The sequence below is a fragment of the Gymnodraco acuticeps genome, unplaced genomic scaffold (assembly GCF_902827175.1).
Source record: "Gymnodraco acuticeps unplaced genomic scaffold, fGymAcu1.1, whole genome shotgun sequence".
Taxonomy (NCBI): domain Eukaryota; kingdom Metazoa; phylum Chordata; class Actinopteri; order Perciformes; family Bathydraconidae; genus Gymnodraco; species Gymnodraco acuticeps.
The window spans coordinates 7,178,068-7,190,971 of NW_022990238.1; the positions used below are offsets into that span (position 1 = coordinate 7,178,068).

The 12,904-nt window shown below is 38.9% G+C and overlaps 2 protein-coding genes across 2 annotated transcripts; one reads left to right on the forward strand and one right to left on the reverse strand.

Annotated features, from left to right (window-relative positions):
* ccdc47 (coiled-coil domain containing 47) lies at nucleotides 1–6,921 on the reverse strand. Its single transcript, XM_034219416.1, has 13 exons — nucleotides 6,800–6,921; nucleotides 4,765–5,063; nucleotides 4,542–4,643; nucleotides 3,324–3,498; nucleotides 3,095–3,216; nucleotides 2,937–3,002; nucleotides 2,460–2,561; nucleotides 2,193–2,303; nucleotides 1,991–2,076; nucleotides 1,826–1,884; nucleotides 1,623–1,732; nucleotides 1,318–1,485; nucleotides 1–589 (listed from the first exon to the last, which is right to left on the reverse strand). Exons 2-13 carry the CDS (start codon nucleotides 5,053–5,055, stop codon nucleotides 509–511), a joined length of 1,473 nt encoding a protein of 490 aa, XP_034075307.1. The 5' UTR covers nucleotides 5,056–5,063; nucleotides 6,800–6,921; the 3' UTR covers nucleotides 1–508.
* Nucleotides 6,922–8,819: 1,898 nt separating this feature from the next.
* On the forward strand, nucleotides 8,820–12,728 carry dcaf7 (ddb1 and cul4 associated factor 7). The gene is made up of 7 exons (XM_034219482.1): nucleotides 8,820–9,189; nucleotides 9,481–9,639; nucleotides 10,204–10,315; nucleotides 10,417–10,535; nucleotides 10,910–11,119; nucleotides 11,313–11,430; nucleotides 11,612–12,728. Exons 1-7 carry the CDS (start codon nucleotides 9,052–9,054, stop codon nucleotides 11,782–11,784), a joined length of 1,029 nt encoding a protein of 342 aa, XP_034075373.1. The 5' UTR covers nucleotides 8,820–9,051; the 3' UTR covers nucleotides 11,785–12,728.
* The last annotated feature ends 176 nt before the right edge of the window (nucleotides 12,729–12,904 follow it).

Genomic DNA, 12,904 nt, shown 5'->3' on the forward strand with positions numbered 1-12,904 from the left:
TTTCCAACAGACTCCAGTGCATTTTATTATGTTTGCTTAGATATTCATCAGAAACAGCCTGCAAGAAACCAAGCTCATAGCAGATATAAATTACATTTTTTATTGATAGTCTCATCTAAGATTATATTAATGCTATTAAATTTCCTTTTAGAATGTGGCTCAATTAACCACCAAAATAGTTCCTTCCCAGCAGATGAAGTTAAAAAAAAGCTCCCAGAGCGACACAGCTTGCAAACAGAGCTCAGATTAATTTTGACAACAAAATTAGACGAAAAAAAAAATGGTGAAACATGGTGATGCGATGGTGAAAAAGTCCCTCTCACTTGACATGGACAGTTCACTCTCAGTCATTTGAGTTTAGCCACACCAAATGGCGCAGGTGGGGACAGAGACAGCAGAGCTTGACACACCCGGAGGCACAGGATGTCTGTTTGGTGCCAGAGCTGCGGACCGCGGTGACTCGAAAGAAGCGGAGCACTGTTTCAGGTGTGCTTGTATCCCTGGGGTTTCACATGGCTTTCACTTTGATTTGCTTCATCTTCATCTGCTTCTTCTCAATCTTCTTCTGGTCACGTCGCTGGGCTGCTTCCTGAAAAAGGCAAAAATAAAATAATTAGTATTACATTTTGAAATCTTCACTTATTTTGGATGCCCTTTTGTCAGTAAATGTTTTAAAGATTAAAATGTATTAACTTTTAAAAAGGTGACTCCTGATCATTACTTCTACATTTTTATAATAAATCAAATTTCAGAAACATTTGAATTTGTTTATACCTACAGCAATCAATGTAAATTGTCACTTTGTTTGTTACAAATAGCATGACAGCATTGTATGGTATTAAATATAAAAATAATGTTGGTCTTAATGTTCGATTGTTGCTCTAGCTTTTTATTTATAGGTCACCTATTATGGGAGCTCATTAGCATTTAAAGCTACAGACACAGAACCAGTGCTTTTGAAACAGAGGGGTTTATGGCATGCTACACTGCATGATCCGGTTTGTTTTTTTTAAACAAAACATACAACAATAATAATATATATTTTTTTTCTTATAATAATAGTTTAGAGCCAAACACTTCATAGACATGTTTTGTATATATATTGTTAAAAAAGTGTAATAGGGGAACTTTAAAGTCGTGTTGATGCTCTTACTTAAAACTACTTTGACTTAAACAGTAAGAATCATGCAACTACATCAGACTCAGCGGATATGCTGAACTGCTTCAAGTGATGCATTTAGAAACAGTAAGGGATAGAGAATGACTTTATCCATCGTTAATTCCTTTATCTGTGTTCTTGTGTGTGGCATTGCCAACCTCCAGTCGACGTTGTCTCTCAGGGTCCTCCTCGGCCATGATCCTCTCCTTCTCGGCTCTCTTCTTCTCCTCCCGGCGAGTCTGCGCTGCCTCCTGCCGCTGAGCGTGAGTCTGCTTCAGGAAGTTCTCCTCCACACGGGCACGGTTTCTGTCTGCCTTTATTTTGCCCTAAATATACAGAGAAGATTAAAAAGGGGACTCGTAGCTTGACTTTAAAGTTCAATTTAATAGCAGGAAATACTGTCAACAAGTGAGCGGTCACGTGGCTGAACTATGACAAACCAGAGCACTGAAATCCTGCTCACCTCTCTGTTGAGACGCAGCTTCTTGACCTTGTCGATGCTGTAGATCACCATGTTCATCAGAGGGAGAAGAGCGTCCATGTCTTTGGGAGAGGTGTTGCCCATGCCAGGCACTACAAAACACAAGAAACAAAACATTCAGTGTATATTACATTACAAAGTCTAATTATGGGGTCTTCTAAAAATAGGATAAACTGAATGCTTACCATTAAATGTAAACATAAGTGACTTCTTAGTGTCAGGCAGCTTTAAGGGCTGACCCTCCCTGTGAAACAACACAGAAACTTTTAGAACCAATAAAGAATATCAACAACAACAAAAATCCTGGATAACTCCCATGTTAGAGATTAAAAGATGACATGAATACTTACTCTTGCATAACTTTTGGACCAGAAAATTGGTCCGAGAAATGGATGGACTCGATCTTGTCAGCATTATTGGTGATATAATGCACCATCTAAAAAGACAAAAACAGACCCAAACACATGTGGTCAGACAAATGCTGTCCGCCGAGACAAACTGTGCTTTGTAATAATACTGTGTGACGCGAGATAAGCACTAAAGAGACATTACCTTGTTGTCCATCACGCCATCTGTGACCTCGCCCATCTCACTGAGAATAGTCAGGGATTCTGGGAGCCCATACTTCGCTCCAGACTTGGGCTTGTCACCGCAGAACTCACTCTATGGAAAAACAACCAAAATAATCAAGTCCATTGTTTAAGTGTTAATGTCTATGGGTAACACTGTAACAGGGTGAGAAGGAACTACAGATAAATGTATTATTTGTGTAGTTTAACTTTATTAATAAAAGTTAAAACCGTTTTGGAGGATATTTACCAAGTCCTGCATCTCCTTCTGAAGCTTGGCCATCGACTTCTTGGTGCCAACAGCAAACACAAACGTGTCCATGTCCTCTTCATTTAGAGTCACTTTTATTTGCTACAAACAAACAGACATTGTTAGCGAGACAATGACAACGAGAATACTTTTAGAAGCAAAGTCACTTCACAAACGCCACACCAGGTTTTCCGTAGCCGGTAATTACCGTTTATAACCAGGAAGATATGTCAATGTGTGATATATCTAGATGTCACAGGTCTTTCTGTCCACTTTAGCTCAAATGAAGACGTACGGATGTGAGCTGTTCGCAGATGTGCCGCAGAATGTCTCTTTAAGCCCAGTAAACACAGGTAACACTTGACCACATTTCTCCCATTATTGGAGTTTAAAATCTTCCAGGACACATGGATAGGCACAAATATATTAAAAAAGGAAACCCTGCCCCTCACAAACATATTTGATTAGTATACACACCACTTGATCCCCGGCAGGCCTCATCATCCTGGCCAGCACGTTGAGCAGGTCCTGCCTCTTCAGAAACTGAAACAAACCACAAGGATGATTACATGGCTGCAAGTTAACTCAATACAGCGACCACCACACACTCCTTCACATGAACACGCTGCCCATACCTTGAGTTGGATCAGCATGCCCTCGCAGCACACACGTCCCGAGCACCACAGGTTGTAGATGTGCTCATTTTCCTGATTCAGCTTTCCAGTGCTGACTGCATCTTTACTGGTGCCGTCATCACCTGAACATACACATCATGGACAATTGAGACGGGTTGTGCTTCAAACAGACCCCCACCCTGTCATACAGTACTTTATTATGAGAACACTTGCAGTGGGAGGTACTCACCCACTAAAGCAAAGTTGCTCTCCAGCAGCTCCTTGTGAGAGTTGAACCAGGACTGAGCCAGGCGGCTGTTCTTGTTCTTGCCAATGATGTAGTTCATGATGTAGGCCAACAGGCCGGTGACCATCAGGATCTCCATGTAGTAACTCTCCCAGCTGTTCTGCAGATGTGCAGGAACCTGCAGGGAAACAGCCAGCAATGGGTCATCAGTATTATAGCTCACTTTCAGAAAAACGATCGTAACTATGCAACAAGAACAGATCTGATCCTTATTTAGATTGAATCATTCTATGTGTAAAATACATGTTAAAAACAGCTGAATTGGAATAAACACATCTTCTATGTCTTCAATTTGAAGTAGAGACAATTTTAAAAAAACTAGCTTTGAATGAATGGCAAAGTCTATCACAATTGGCACCCTGCAAAAACTTTGCACAAATTCACTCCGGGTTGTCATGTAATGTGATCAAAGGGATACCCATCTCAGTAGTTCTGAACCTCCTCTTGGTCATTATGTGTTGTTCTTTTTAAAAAACAAGGAAACCATGTGGAGGCCTTAGATTATTTTTGCAAGAATTAGTATTCAAATAAAAACAAACAAGGACATTTGTCAGAAAATCAACATACTTTAACAAATATGGATTGAAGCTGAATACTTTTTGTTAGATAAAACATTATATTAGTACCAACAAAAAAGGATTTTGTTTTCAGTTCCAATTACATTTTTACTTTTGGACCGTGCATAGCTCTGGAGTTATACGACAGAGTGGATGAAACAAGTCTGAAACAACTCAACACAGCTACCACCGGATTGTCCTTGATAAACAGTATCACGCTAAATTATACAGAGGCCTGTTTTTTGTCTAAAAATGTGCAGAAAAAATGGGTGGAGGAAAAAGGAAAAGGTAGCAATTCAAAAGTCAACATTATGAATATATTTGTAAAAAACTCAAATTGGCGAATTATTCGGTCTATCTAAAATCAGTATCAATGTAACTGAAATAATGGTAATTTCGAACAACGTCGATTAGTTGCCAAGGGCTACAATTTCAGTTGTTCTTCCATGACAAGAGTTTATGTTAATTTCCTCTATTTACATTACAATGACAACAGCATATGTTTTGTAGGCAGCTTGTTCACATTCAGAGCCTCAGCAATCAGTAGCAGACAGAAGAGTGTGAAACTCGCTAGTGAGAAGATTTAACAATAAAGCCGGCTTACAGTGTGGATTATGAGGGGGTCCTTCATGGAGTGGCCTGGCTTCTCCATGTCTCCAATCCCTTCAAACTCCTCCTGGTCATACTTGCTGTACATGTCTTGATCCTAGGGAAATATGCAGTTGCGTTAGCTTTGCTACAGATTCTGTGTAACTTCATATAATGGCATAAAAAAAGAAGAAGTTATAATGTGCTCAAAAAGTAAGCGGTTAACAAAAGCAATTGACCTGTGTCTCCGAGTCGTCAAACCCATCCATGCCATCCTCCAGCTCCACAGTGGCTTCATCTTCATCTTCGTCCTCTTCAGGCTGTGAGGACGGTGAGGCGCGAGGCGGGGGGGCAGTTTCTGCCTCCACAGCTTGATCTTCGTTCATGTCCTCAAACTCAGCGAAGTCATTGTCATCAAAGTCTGCTAGGTCCTCACCATCGTCAAAGTCATCATTGTAGCGTCCTCTGGAGAGTGGAAGGGCCAAGAGGAGCAGGAGCGCCGGTATCATGAGGACACACGCGCTTCGCATGGTGGGACCTGCACCAGAGGGGAAGGCAGAGTCAAAGAGAGCTGATGCAACATGTAGGGAAACCGTCAATAAGGGTGGTGTAAAAACTGGCAGAGAAAGTCAAATGCAGAAGTGTAACAAGGTCCACACAAATGCTAGACAAAGAAGGAACATTCTTACAGACTCGTCAAAAAGCAAGAGTGAAAAGCCAAATCAGTTCCCGAAATCGGTCAACTACGGCTGAAACTCACCAACTAATGATAACTTTCATTATTATATTATTATTCATCTGCCATTAATCCAATTTGGTTTATTCGTGACAGAAAGTAGTAAAAACATCCAATTGAATAACCGCCATAGCTCAAAGTGATGTCTTTTTATTCAGTTCAAAACCCAAAATATTACATTTAAAATGATATCAAATAAGCAAAGATGAAAATCTTCATATTTCAGTATGTGTAAAACAGCATGTTTTGCCACTATTGCACTTTAACAATAAATTGCTTATTCTAAATGTTTGGGTCAAAATTAAGCTTAAGTGTTTAGTGTCTAGAAAGCTAAGATGCATTTCAGTAAAACCTGCTGAAAGTTATTACTTCCAGCCACCAATGTTACTCTAAAGTTCTAAACCAGGTAAATATTTAACATGGGGGAGTCTAAACTGATGCCTCTGGCAATAACGGTTATAACTGTGACAAGGGCCCAGGTATAACTAGTATAAGGGAGTCCCTGCTCACACAATGGGTATTCCTGTGACAAATCCCAAAGAGGCAAAACTAATCCCCATGGGCCGAGACTAACTACAAAACAACAATGAAGAGAAGGAACTCTGTTGTCAGTATTGGAGATGCGTTTTTTATCTCCAAATAAGCTGTTAGAATCAGACAAAAAAAACTGTATTTATTATTGGCTTACGTTACAGTCCAAGTTTGGAATACAAAAGTATATAAACATGGAGAACAAATAAATGTATATAGGTTCACCATACGTCAGTTTAATAGTTGTTTTTGGTCAATTGCAAATTGCTTAGTTAGTGTTTAGATGATTCCACCATTAACTCAATAGGTAACACTTTGGGTCATTGAGTTAGCTGTCACTTGTCTATTTTAACCAGGTTTTGGCTGATGCTAAACAATAATGATGGTAAAAGTGCAAGAAATAAGAATACTGGTTAATGTGTTCAGTACAAACATATGCAGTATAACTGTCCCAGTTAACAGGAGTAATTCATAGTAGTGTTATCTGACGCTTTGCCATTGCTAATAAATGGGTAAAGCTACACATACAGGTAAGACATTTTAACGACACACGGCGACATATCTGGGGCAAAGTAAAGGCAAAGCTAGGTCAAAGTTAAGCAGCTACTGGATGGGGGTGCAATCTGGTGAGTTTTAACCCAGTGAGCTGTCGCTAGCCCAACTAACTTTAGCCAAAATGAAAGCGACACGCTTGCTAACAGGCTAAATGGATACTACTATATGATGTGGATTTCAAGACACAACTTAAACCGTGTACGTATCTAATGACACCCGTAGGATTACACTTAAACAACCGTAATAATACCCGACCCATCCCCCAGCTCTCACACACTTTTTCATTAGCTGTTAGCAAATCTGGCATTATCATGCTAACGGTGGCTAACTAGCATGGCACCTTGTTGCTAGCAGCCAACCTGATACTAAACGAAAATCATCAATCTTTTTCTTTTTAACACAACTCGGTGTTTTATTTAAACAAACATTGACGGACCGAACAAAGAGCTTACCTGGAGAATTACTGTGACAATAACCGTATCGCTGATTGAGCTCAAGTAGCCTGAACTGTCCTTGTAGTGATGTTACGCCTAAAGCAATGGGAGAGTACTCGACACAAGACCGGACTTTCAGAGTAAAAGCATCGCAGCAAGATGTACGCTGCTAATAATCCAACTGTTTTATTCTGAAATGTTTCTACCGGAAGTTTGTATGCGGTTGTTGTCTTGACTTTCTTTGTATGTGCAACTTTACTTATTTATTTAAATTGACAACATGAATTTAAGAACTGTTAGGTAATCATTACGATCATTATTATGTGTATCCGTCTAGACTGAACGGACAACCCATGGGCCATCAACACATGTATGTACACTGACAATACAAACATGTGTATACATTGTTGATAGATTAAGCAGAATAAAAGTAATAAATATTATTTATATTGTAAAGGTTTTCACATACAAGGAAACTGTTTTGATGTAATTTGTACATAGACAAGACACATACATATAATATTGAAAATCAAAGGATATCATATTAAATAACAATACATTACAAATAATATTTCATATTTACAATTATTCTAGGGGTCATACAAATTATCACAGTATAAATAATTGAAAGAATAGGCAATGTACAGAGATAATAGTCCATAAGATAAAATAGACAGGATTTAACAAATCATAAATAAATATTCTCAATAAATAACCATTTCTAGTAATAAAGTCTTTAGCCGCTTTCACACCAACTACTTTGCCCAGCACTTAGTGCCAGCACCTAGTACACCCATGGAACTAAGTACAGATCACATTTTTATTTCATTCAAAAGATAATAGTGAATGTCATTGTATTAAATACTTACTTATATCATACTTTGGAATAACAGACATTTTCATAATTGCTATAACTATATGGAGGTAACATAGTAAAGAAAGTAGAAAGTCACTTCTAACTTTCTTGAACAGCTGACGGTAGAGGTTGTGTTCTACTGTTAATCGACATGAGCATGTCTGCCCTCTAGTGGCCACATTAAGTAACTACAACTTGTTGTCAAACTAGACGTAATAGCATCGTGTCATACTTCCGATTTAAACATACAAAATAAAACTCACATACACAGTTCGGAGAGAACATGTTTTTTTGTAAAACGTGTTTGGCCATAAGTAAAGCAGTGGTGGAAAGTAACAACAAAAGTGTTATTTAAGTATTGTTCTTAATTTGAATATTTTATTTTCTGTAACTTTATTCTTAATCAACTACTTCTCAGTCAATATTGTACTTTTCTCCACTAAATGTTTAGGATTTACAGTTCAGACTTTTTCATACAAAATATAATACTTTATGATATATTATCATATATTAAACTACCCTGCAGTATATACAGGCTCGCTAATAATTAGTTCCACCTTCACAAGTTGCATCTTTTAATTATTTATACATCAATAATTATAATCCAATGGTGTGGATGTACCGATGTAGTTTTTTTGCCCGAAGTTTACCTAGTAGGCCTAAATGGTTTTGGAGTGATTTTGATGTGTCACTTGTGGTGTACCTGTTGGTTTCACTCATCTTTAATTTGAAAACACAAGAGCAATGAGTGACATTTATCCACAACATCAGGAAGAGGATTAGGGACACACGTGAATTGAAAATGGAAAAATTCTGACTTTAATCTCAGAAGTAAAAATATAACTTTTGGTCAGATCTCTAAAGAAAAATTCACATGTGGCCCTAATCTTCTTCCGTAACAACGTTATAAGGATGAAATCGTTTTCATTTTGTATTTACCAGTCATGGAATGTGTTTTATCACAGACATTATTACCACCAACACAGGCAGCTAACCAGAGAAGATATAGTCTAAAATGATGCATGAATTAAGTTAAAGTTATAATTAAATATTACAGAGAAGGTTCATGTTATTATTCAAAAGAAAGTCGATAAATACTAAAAGAAGCTAATTCGACTGTGAAGGCTTTCTGAGCTTTTATTGTTTAAGATAAATACCGGAAGTCGCATGTGCTTCGGTGGACTTGACAGCGCACTAAGTCATAACGAGCAATGGCACTCTTTGTTAAGTAAAGTGGTGAGGGATCTCGCTCCTAAACAAGACTAATGTTATTAAAAGCTCATTACCGCCACACTGCTGATATTTCTCATTGTCGATCACAGTAACTGCTGGTAGTTGACTGCACGACTACTTATTCTGTAGTTAGCTAATTCTAGCGTGTTAGCTGCTGGGACAACAGCTGCAGTTGGAGAGGATGTCGCTTCACGGAAAAAGGAAAGAAATCTACAAATACGACGCGCCATGGACTGTTTATGCGATGAGCTGGAGCATCCGGCCAGACAAACGCTTTCGGCTAGCACTCGGGAGTTTTGTGGAGGAGTACAACAACAAGGTGCGCTGTCAGTGTGGTCCTGGCCATTCATTAGTTTAACGTAAACAAGCTAATGCTAATGCTGATTTTCTGCGCAACACTCGTATGCTTATAATAACTATAACATAAAAGCAGCCAGCAACCGTCCAAGTATCAACATTGTACAGCCATGTCTTTCTTATCTTTAAAAGCAGCATCCTACAGTAACACCATATATAGCTGGTGCTATTTCTAACCCTCGTCGCCATGTAAACAGTGGTTCAGCAGCTCGTCTTGAAATAATAACAGAGACTATTGTTTGTTCGTGTCCAGGTTCAGCTGGTGGGTCTGGAAGAGGAGAGCTCAGAGTTTGTCTGCAGGAACACTTTTGACCATCCTTACCCCACCACCAAGATCATGTGGATCCCAGACACCAAGGGGGTGTACCCAGATCTGCTGGCCACAAGTGGGGACTACCTGCGCATTTGGAGGGTAGGAGGTTTGATCTGATTGGATTAGACTGGTTTGTTTGAGTCATGACCATAGACTGTATATATAAATATATATATTTGGTCATGACCAAACCTTATACAGTCAGTGTTTTTTTAAATAGCAAACTATGGAACTGGTGACCACCTTCACTGCAACTCAATTTAAGTGTTATTAATAAATAATAAATAATATTTTTAATATTGGTCAAAAAGAAACTTTTGTGTGTATGTATGTATTTTTTCTTTAAAAAAAAAGAAGCATCCCGTGGAAAGTTGTTGTGACCAATATATCAATGGCTTTGTAACTACAGTATGTTGATAGAAAGACTAACACATTGTTAGTTTTGCCTTTACAATACAATGATATTACCCTTTACCTTCCTGTCTTTCTAAGCAAACGACAATAGTCCAGAACTACCTTACAGGAGATACAAAAGTGTCTGGGAATTATCAATAATGTTCAACTCCAATAAGAACAGAAACACCGGCCAGAAGATTTTAGTATAGTACTTGTTAAGAAAAGTTTGCTCACTCACTATGACATTTCTTTGCATTAATCACACAGGTCAGCGACACTGAAACACGTCTCGAATGTTTGCTGAATAACAACAAGAACTCTGACTTCTGTGCTCCCCTCACATCCTTTGACTGGAATGAAGTTGATCCTAATCTGCTAGGTGAGAAATCCACTTTATAATAAATAGTTAGGAGGCTGCAATTAGACTGTGTTGCTCTGTCATTTGTATTTTTTTTTTTAACATGTTGGTTGATCCTGCAGGTACGTCCAGCATTGACACCACCTGCACTATCTGGGGACTGGAGACTGGTCAGGTATTGGGACGAGTAAACCTGGTCTCTGGACATGTGAAGACGCAGCTCATCGCTCATGACAAAGAGGTCTGTGTGTGCCTACAATTTTAATTACGATTTTGGCTTCCAACCAGTAGGAAAACAAGATGTACAAGAAAAATATATAATAATGATACTCTTGTTTTGAAAACATGAGCAACCCGCGTTTCTTTCACAGCAAAGTGTGTTTGCCCATTGCTGACTGCAATCATTTTAATATAGTTTAATTTAATGTTGAACCTATGTTCAGGAGTTTTCAGTAGGTTGTGTCAGTGCACTACAACATGTTTAAAAATGCATGTTGTTGCAAGTCAATGATTCATCGTGTTGTATAATCATGACCAGATAACATTAACATTATTTTTGCTTATGTGTACTGCTTAACAGAATATTTAGATTACTGTTTTCATGCGTCTCTGCAGGTGTATGACATTGCGTTCAGTCGTGCAGGAGGGGGCAGAGATATGTTTGCCTCTGTGGGAGCCGACGGATCCGTCCGCATGTTTGACCTCCGGCACCTGGAGCACAGCACCATCATCTACGAAGACCCCCAGCACCACCCACTGCTCCGCCTCTGCTGGAACAAGCAGGACCCCAACTACTTGGCCACTATGGCCATGGACGGCATGGAGGCAAGTTTGCTACAGATTCTTTCGTTACCATTTCTGTATTATGAATTAATTTGATTCATTCTTAAATAAACTTTTAACCCCATGTTTGATATTTATATTATAATGCTATTAAAATACCTGGATATTAACCATCTTTGCAATTTGGGGTTTGGTGTTTCTTCTAATCTCAAGCGTTATTCTTTCCGTGTGGTAGGTGGTCATCCTGGATGTGCGTGTGCCGTGCACTCCCGTGGCTCGGCTGAACAACCATCGAGCTTGTGTCAATGGCATCGCCTGGGCCCCTCACTCATCATGTCACATCTGCACGGCAGGTAAGTGCCCCTATAGATTGTGGGTTATAGCAGAGTAACGTTATTAACTCTCATCATTCATCTCCCCTTGTGTTTTTACAATTCAATCTAATCTTAACTCTAGTAATCTGCTGCACTTCCCTGCTCCCTCATTCTGAAATCTTTTTGTCAACGCCCCCTCTACACTTCTTCATTTCTTCAGCTGACGACCATCAGGCTCTGATCTGGGACATTCAGCAGATGCCCCGCGCCATCGATGATCCCATCCTGGCCTACACGGCTGAAGGGGAGATCAACAACGTGCAGTGGGCGTGCACGCAGCCGGACTGGATCGCCATCTGCTACAACAACTGCCTGGAGATCCTGCGTGTGTAACAGCCAAGGACACTTGGACGAAGGAGAGACACTCCTTCTTGTTTAATATTTAAGAATTTGTAGTCCTCGTACTATTACTTTGAAGAAAAGGCCGAGGTCACGAGTGAACTTTTTGAACATGTTTGGAGTATCACACACACACCTACCCACAATAATCTGGATGACATATTGTCGCACTGCTCTTCTATTTAACGGGTTTAAGCTCTTATTTATTTTTGTTCACAAGATAGAGTTCAGAATATCTGAACTCTTGAGTAGTTGCCTATGAAATTAAGATTTTATATATTTCTTGGTGTGATTTCAACCCACTTTGAGATTATCTTGAAGGGTTTAAATATTGTGAGTCACATCTGTTGATAAAACTACTGGAGGCAGAAAATGGCCTCTCCAATACGTAGGAATATATCGTAGCCTTGTGGTGGACTCACAAATTGCTGATTCAAAAATCAATATATTTTGTTCACCCCTGTACATTTTTCAAATGGGTGTATGTCAAGTATCCTCCCTCAAAATGATTTTATAAACTGTAAAATAACCTGAGAGGGATTCTTATTGTCACTGCAGTGGTATCTGTCATGATACAGTGTGCTTTAGTTTGGCCATGGACAGCAACAATCAGAAACTAGCAGAGCCATGTCGTTCAGCCTTTTTACTCTCCCTACTTTATCTTTTCTTCTTTATTTATAGAAGATTCTGCTTTGAAAGCTGCATTTTCTTTGTGTTTTGGAATGGATGAGTGTGAAACAACTTTGAGTCTTTTTCTCTATTTGTTGTATTCAATAATCAAAGGGTCATGTCCTTGTAGCATGCCATTACAAGGCACAAATGTACATACATATAATATATCAACTCAAGATGTTGGTAGGACAAGTGTTCATGTGGTAGCTTTTTCAAAAAGTTTATTATTGAATTTGCTCTAATAAATTGTATTCCTCCAAACGTGATACTGCTTCATTTTGTGAAGTTACATTTGGTTTAAAGATTATGCCTTAAATAATAAATACATATTTTTATAAAGTACACACACACACACACACACACACACACACACACACACACACACACACACACACACACACACACACACACACACACACACACACACACACACACACACACA

What these genes read in the sequence shown, in the direction of transcription:
- ccdc47 (XM_034219416.1), bottom strand. Translation starts at nt 5,055, where the DNA reads ATGCGAAGCGCGTGTGTCCTCATGATACCGGCGCTCCTGCTCCTCTTG. An exon ending in GGCCTGCCGGGGATCAAGTG is followed by an intron (nt 2,562 to 2,936) that starts GTGTGTATACTA and finishes GTTTGTTTGTAG; the next exon opens with CAAATAAAAGTGACTCTAAA. An exon ending in AGCTGCGTCTCAACAGAGAG is followed by an intron (nt 1,486 to 1,622) that starts GTGAGCAGGATT and finishes CTGTATATTTAG; the next exon opens with GGCAAAATAAAGGCAGACAG.
- dcaf7 (XM_034219482.1), top strand. Translation starts at nt 9,052, where the DNA reads ATGTCGCTTCACGGAAAAAGGAAAGAAATCTACAAATACGACGCGCCA. An exon ending in TGGAGGAGTACAACAACAAG is followed by an intron (nt 9,190 to 9,480) that starts GTGCGCTGTCAG and finishes GTTCGTGTCCAG; the next exon opens with GTTCAGCTGGTGGGTCTGGA. An exon ending in ATGTCACATCTGCACGGCAG is followed by an intron (nt 11,431 to 11,611) that starts GTAAGTGCCCCT and finishes TCATTTCTTCAG; the next exon opens with CTGACGACCATCAGGCTCTG.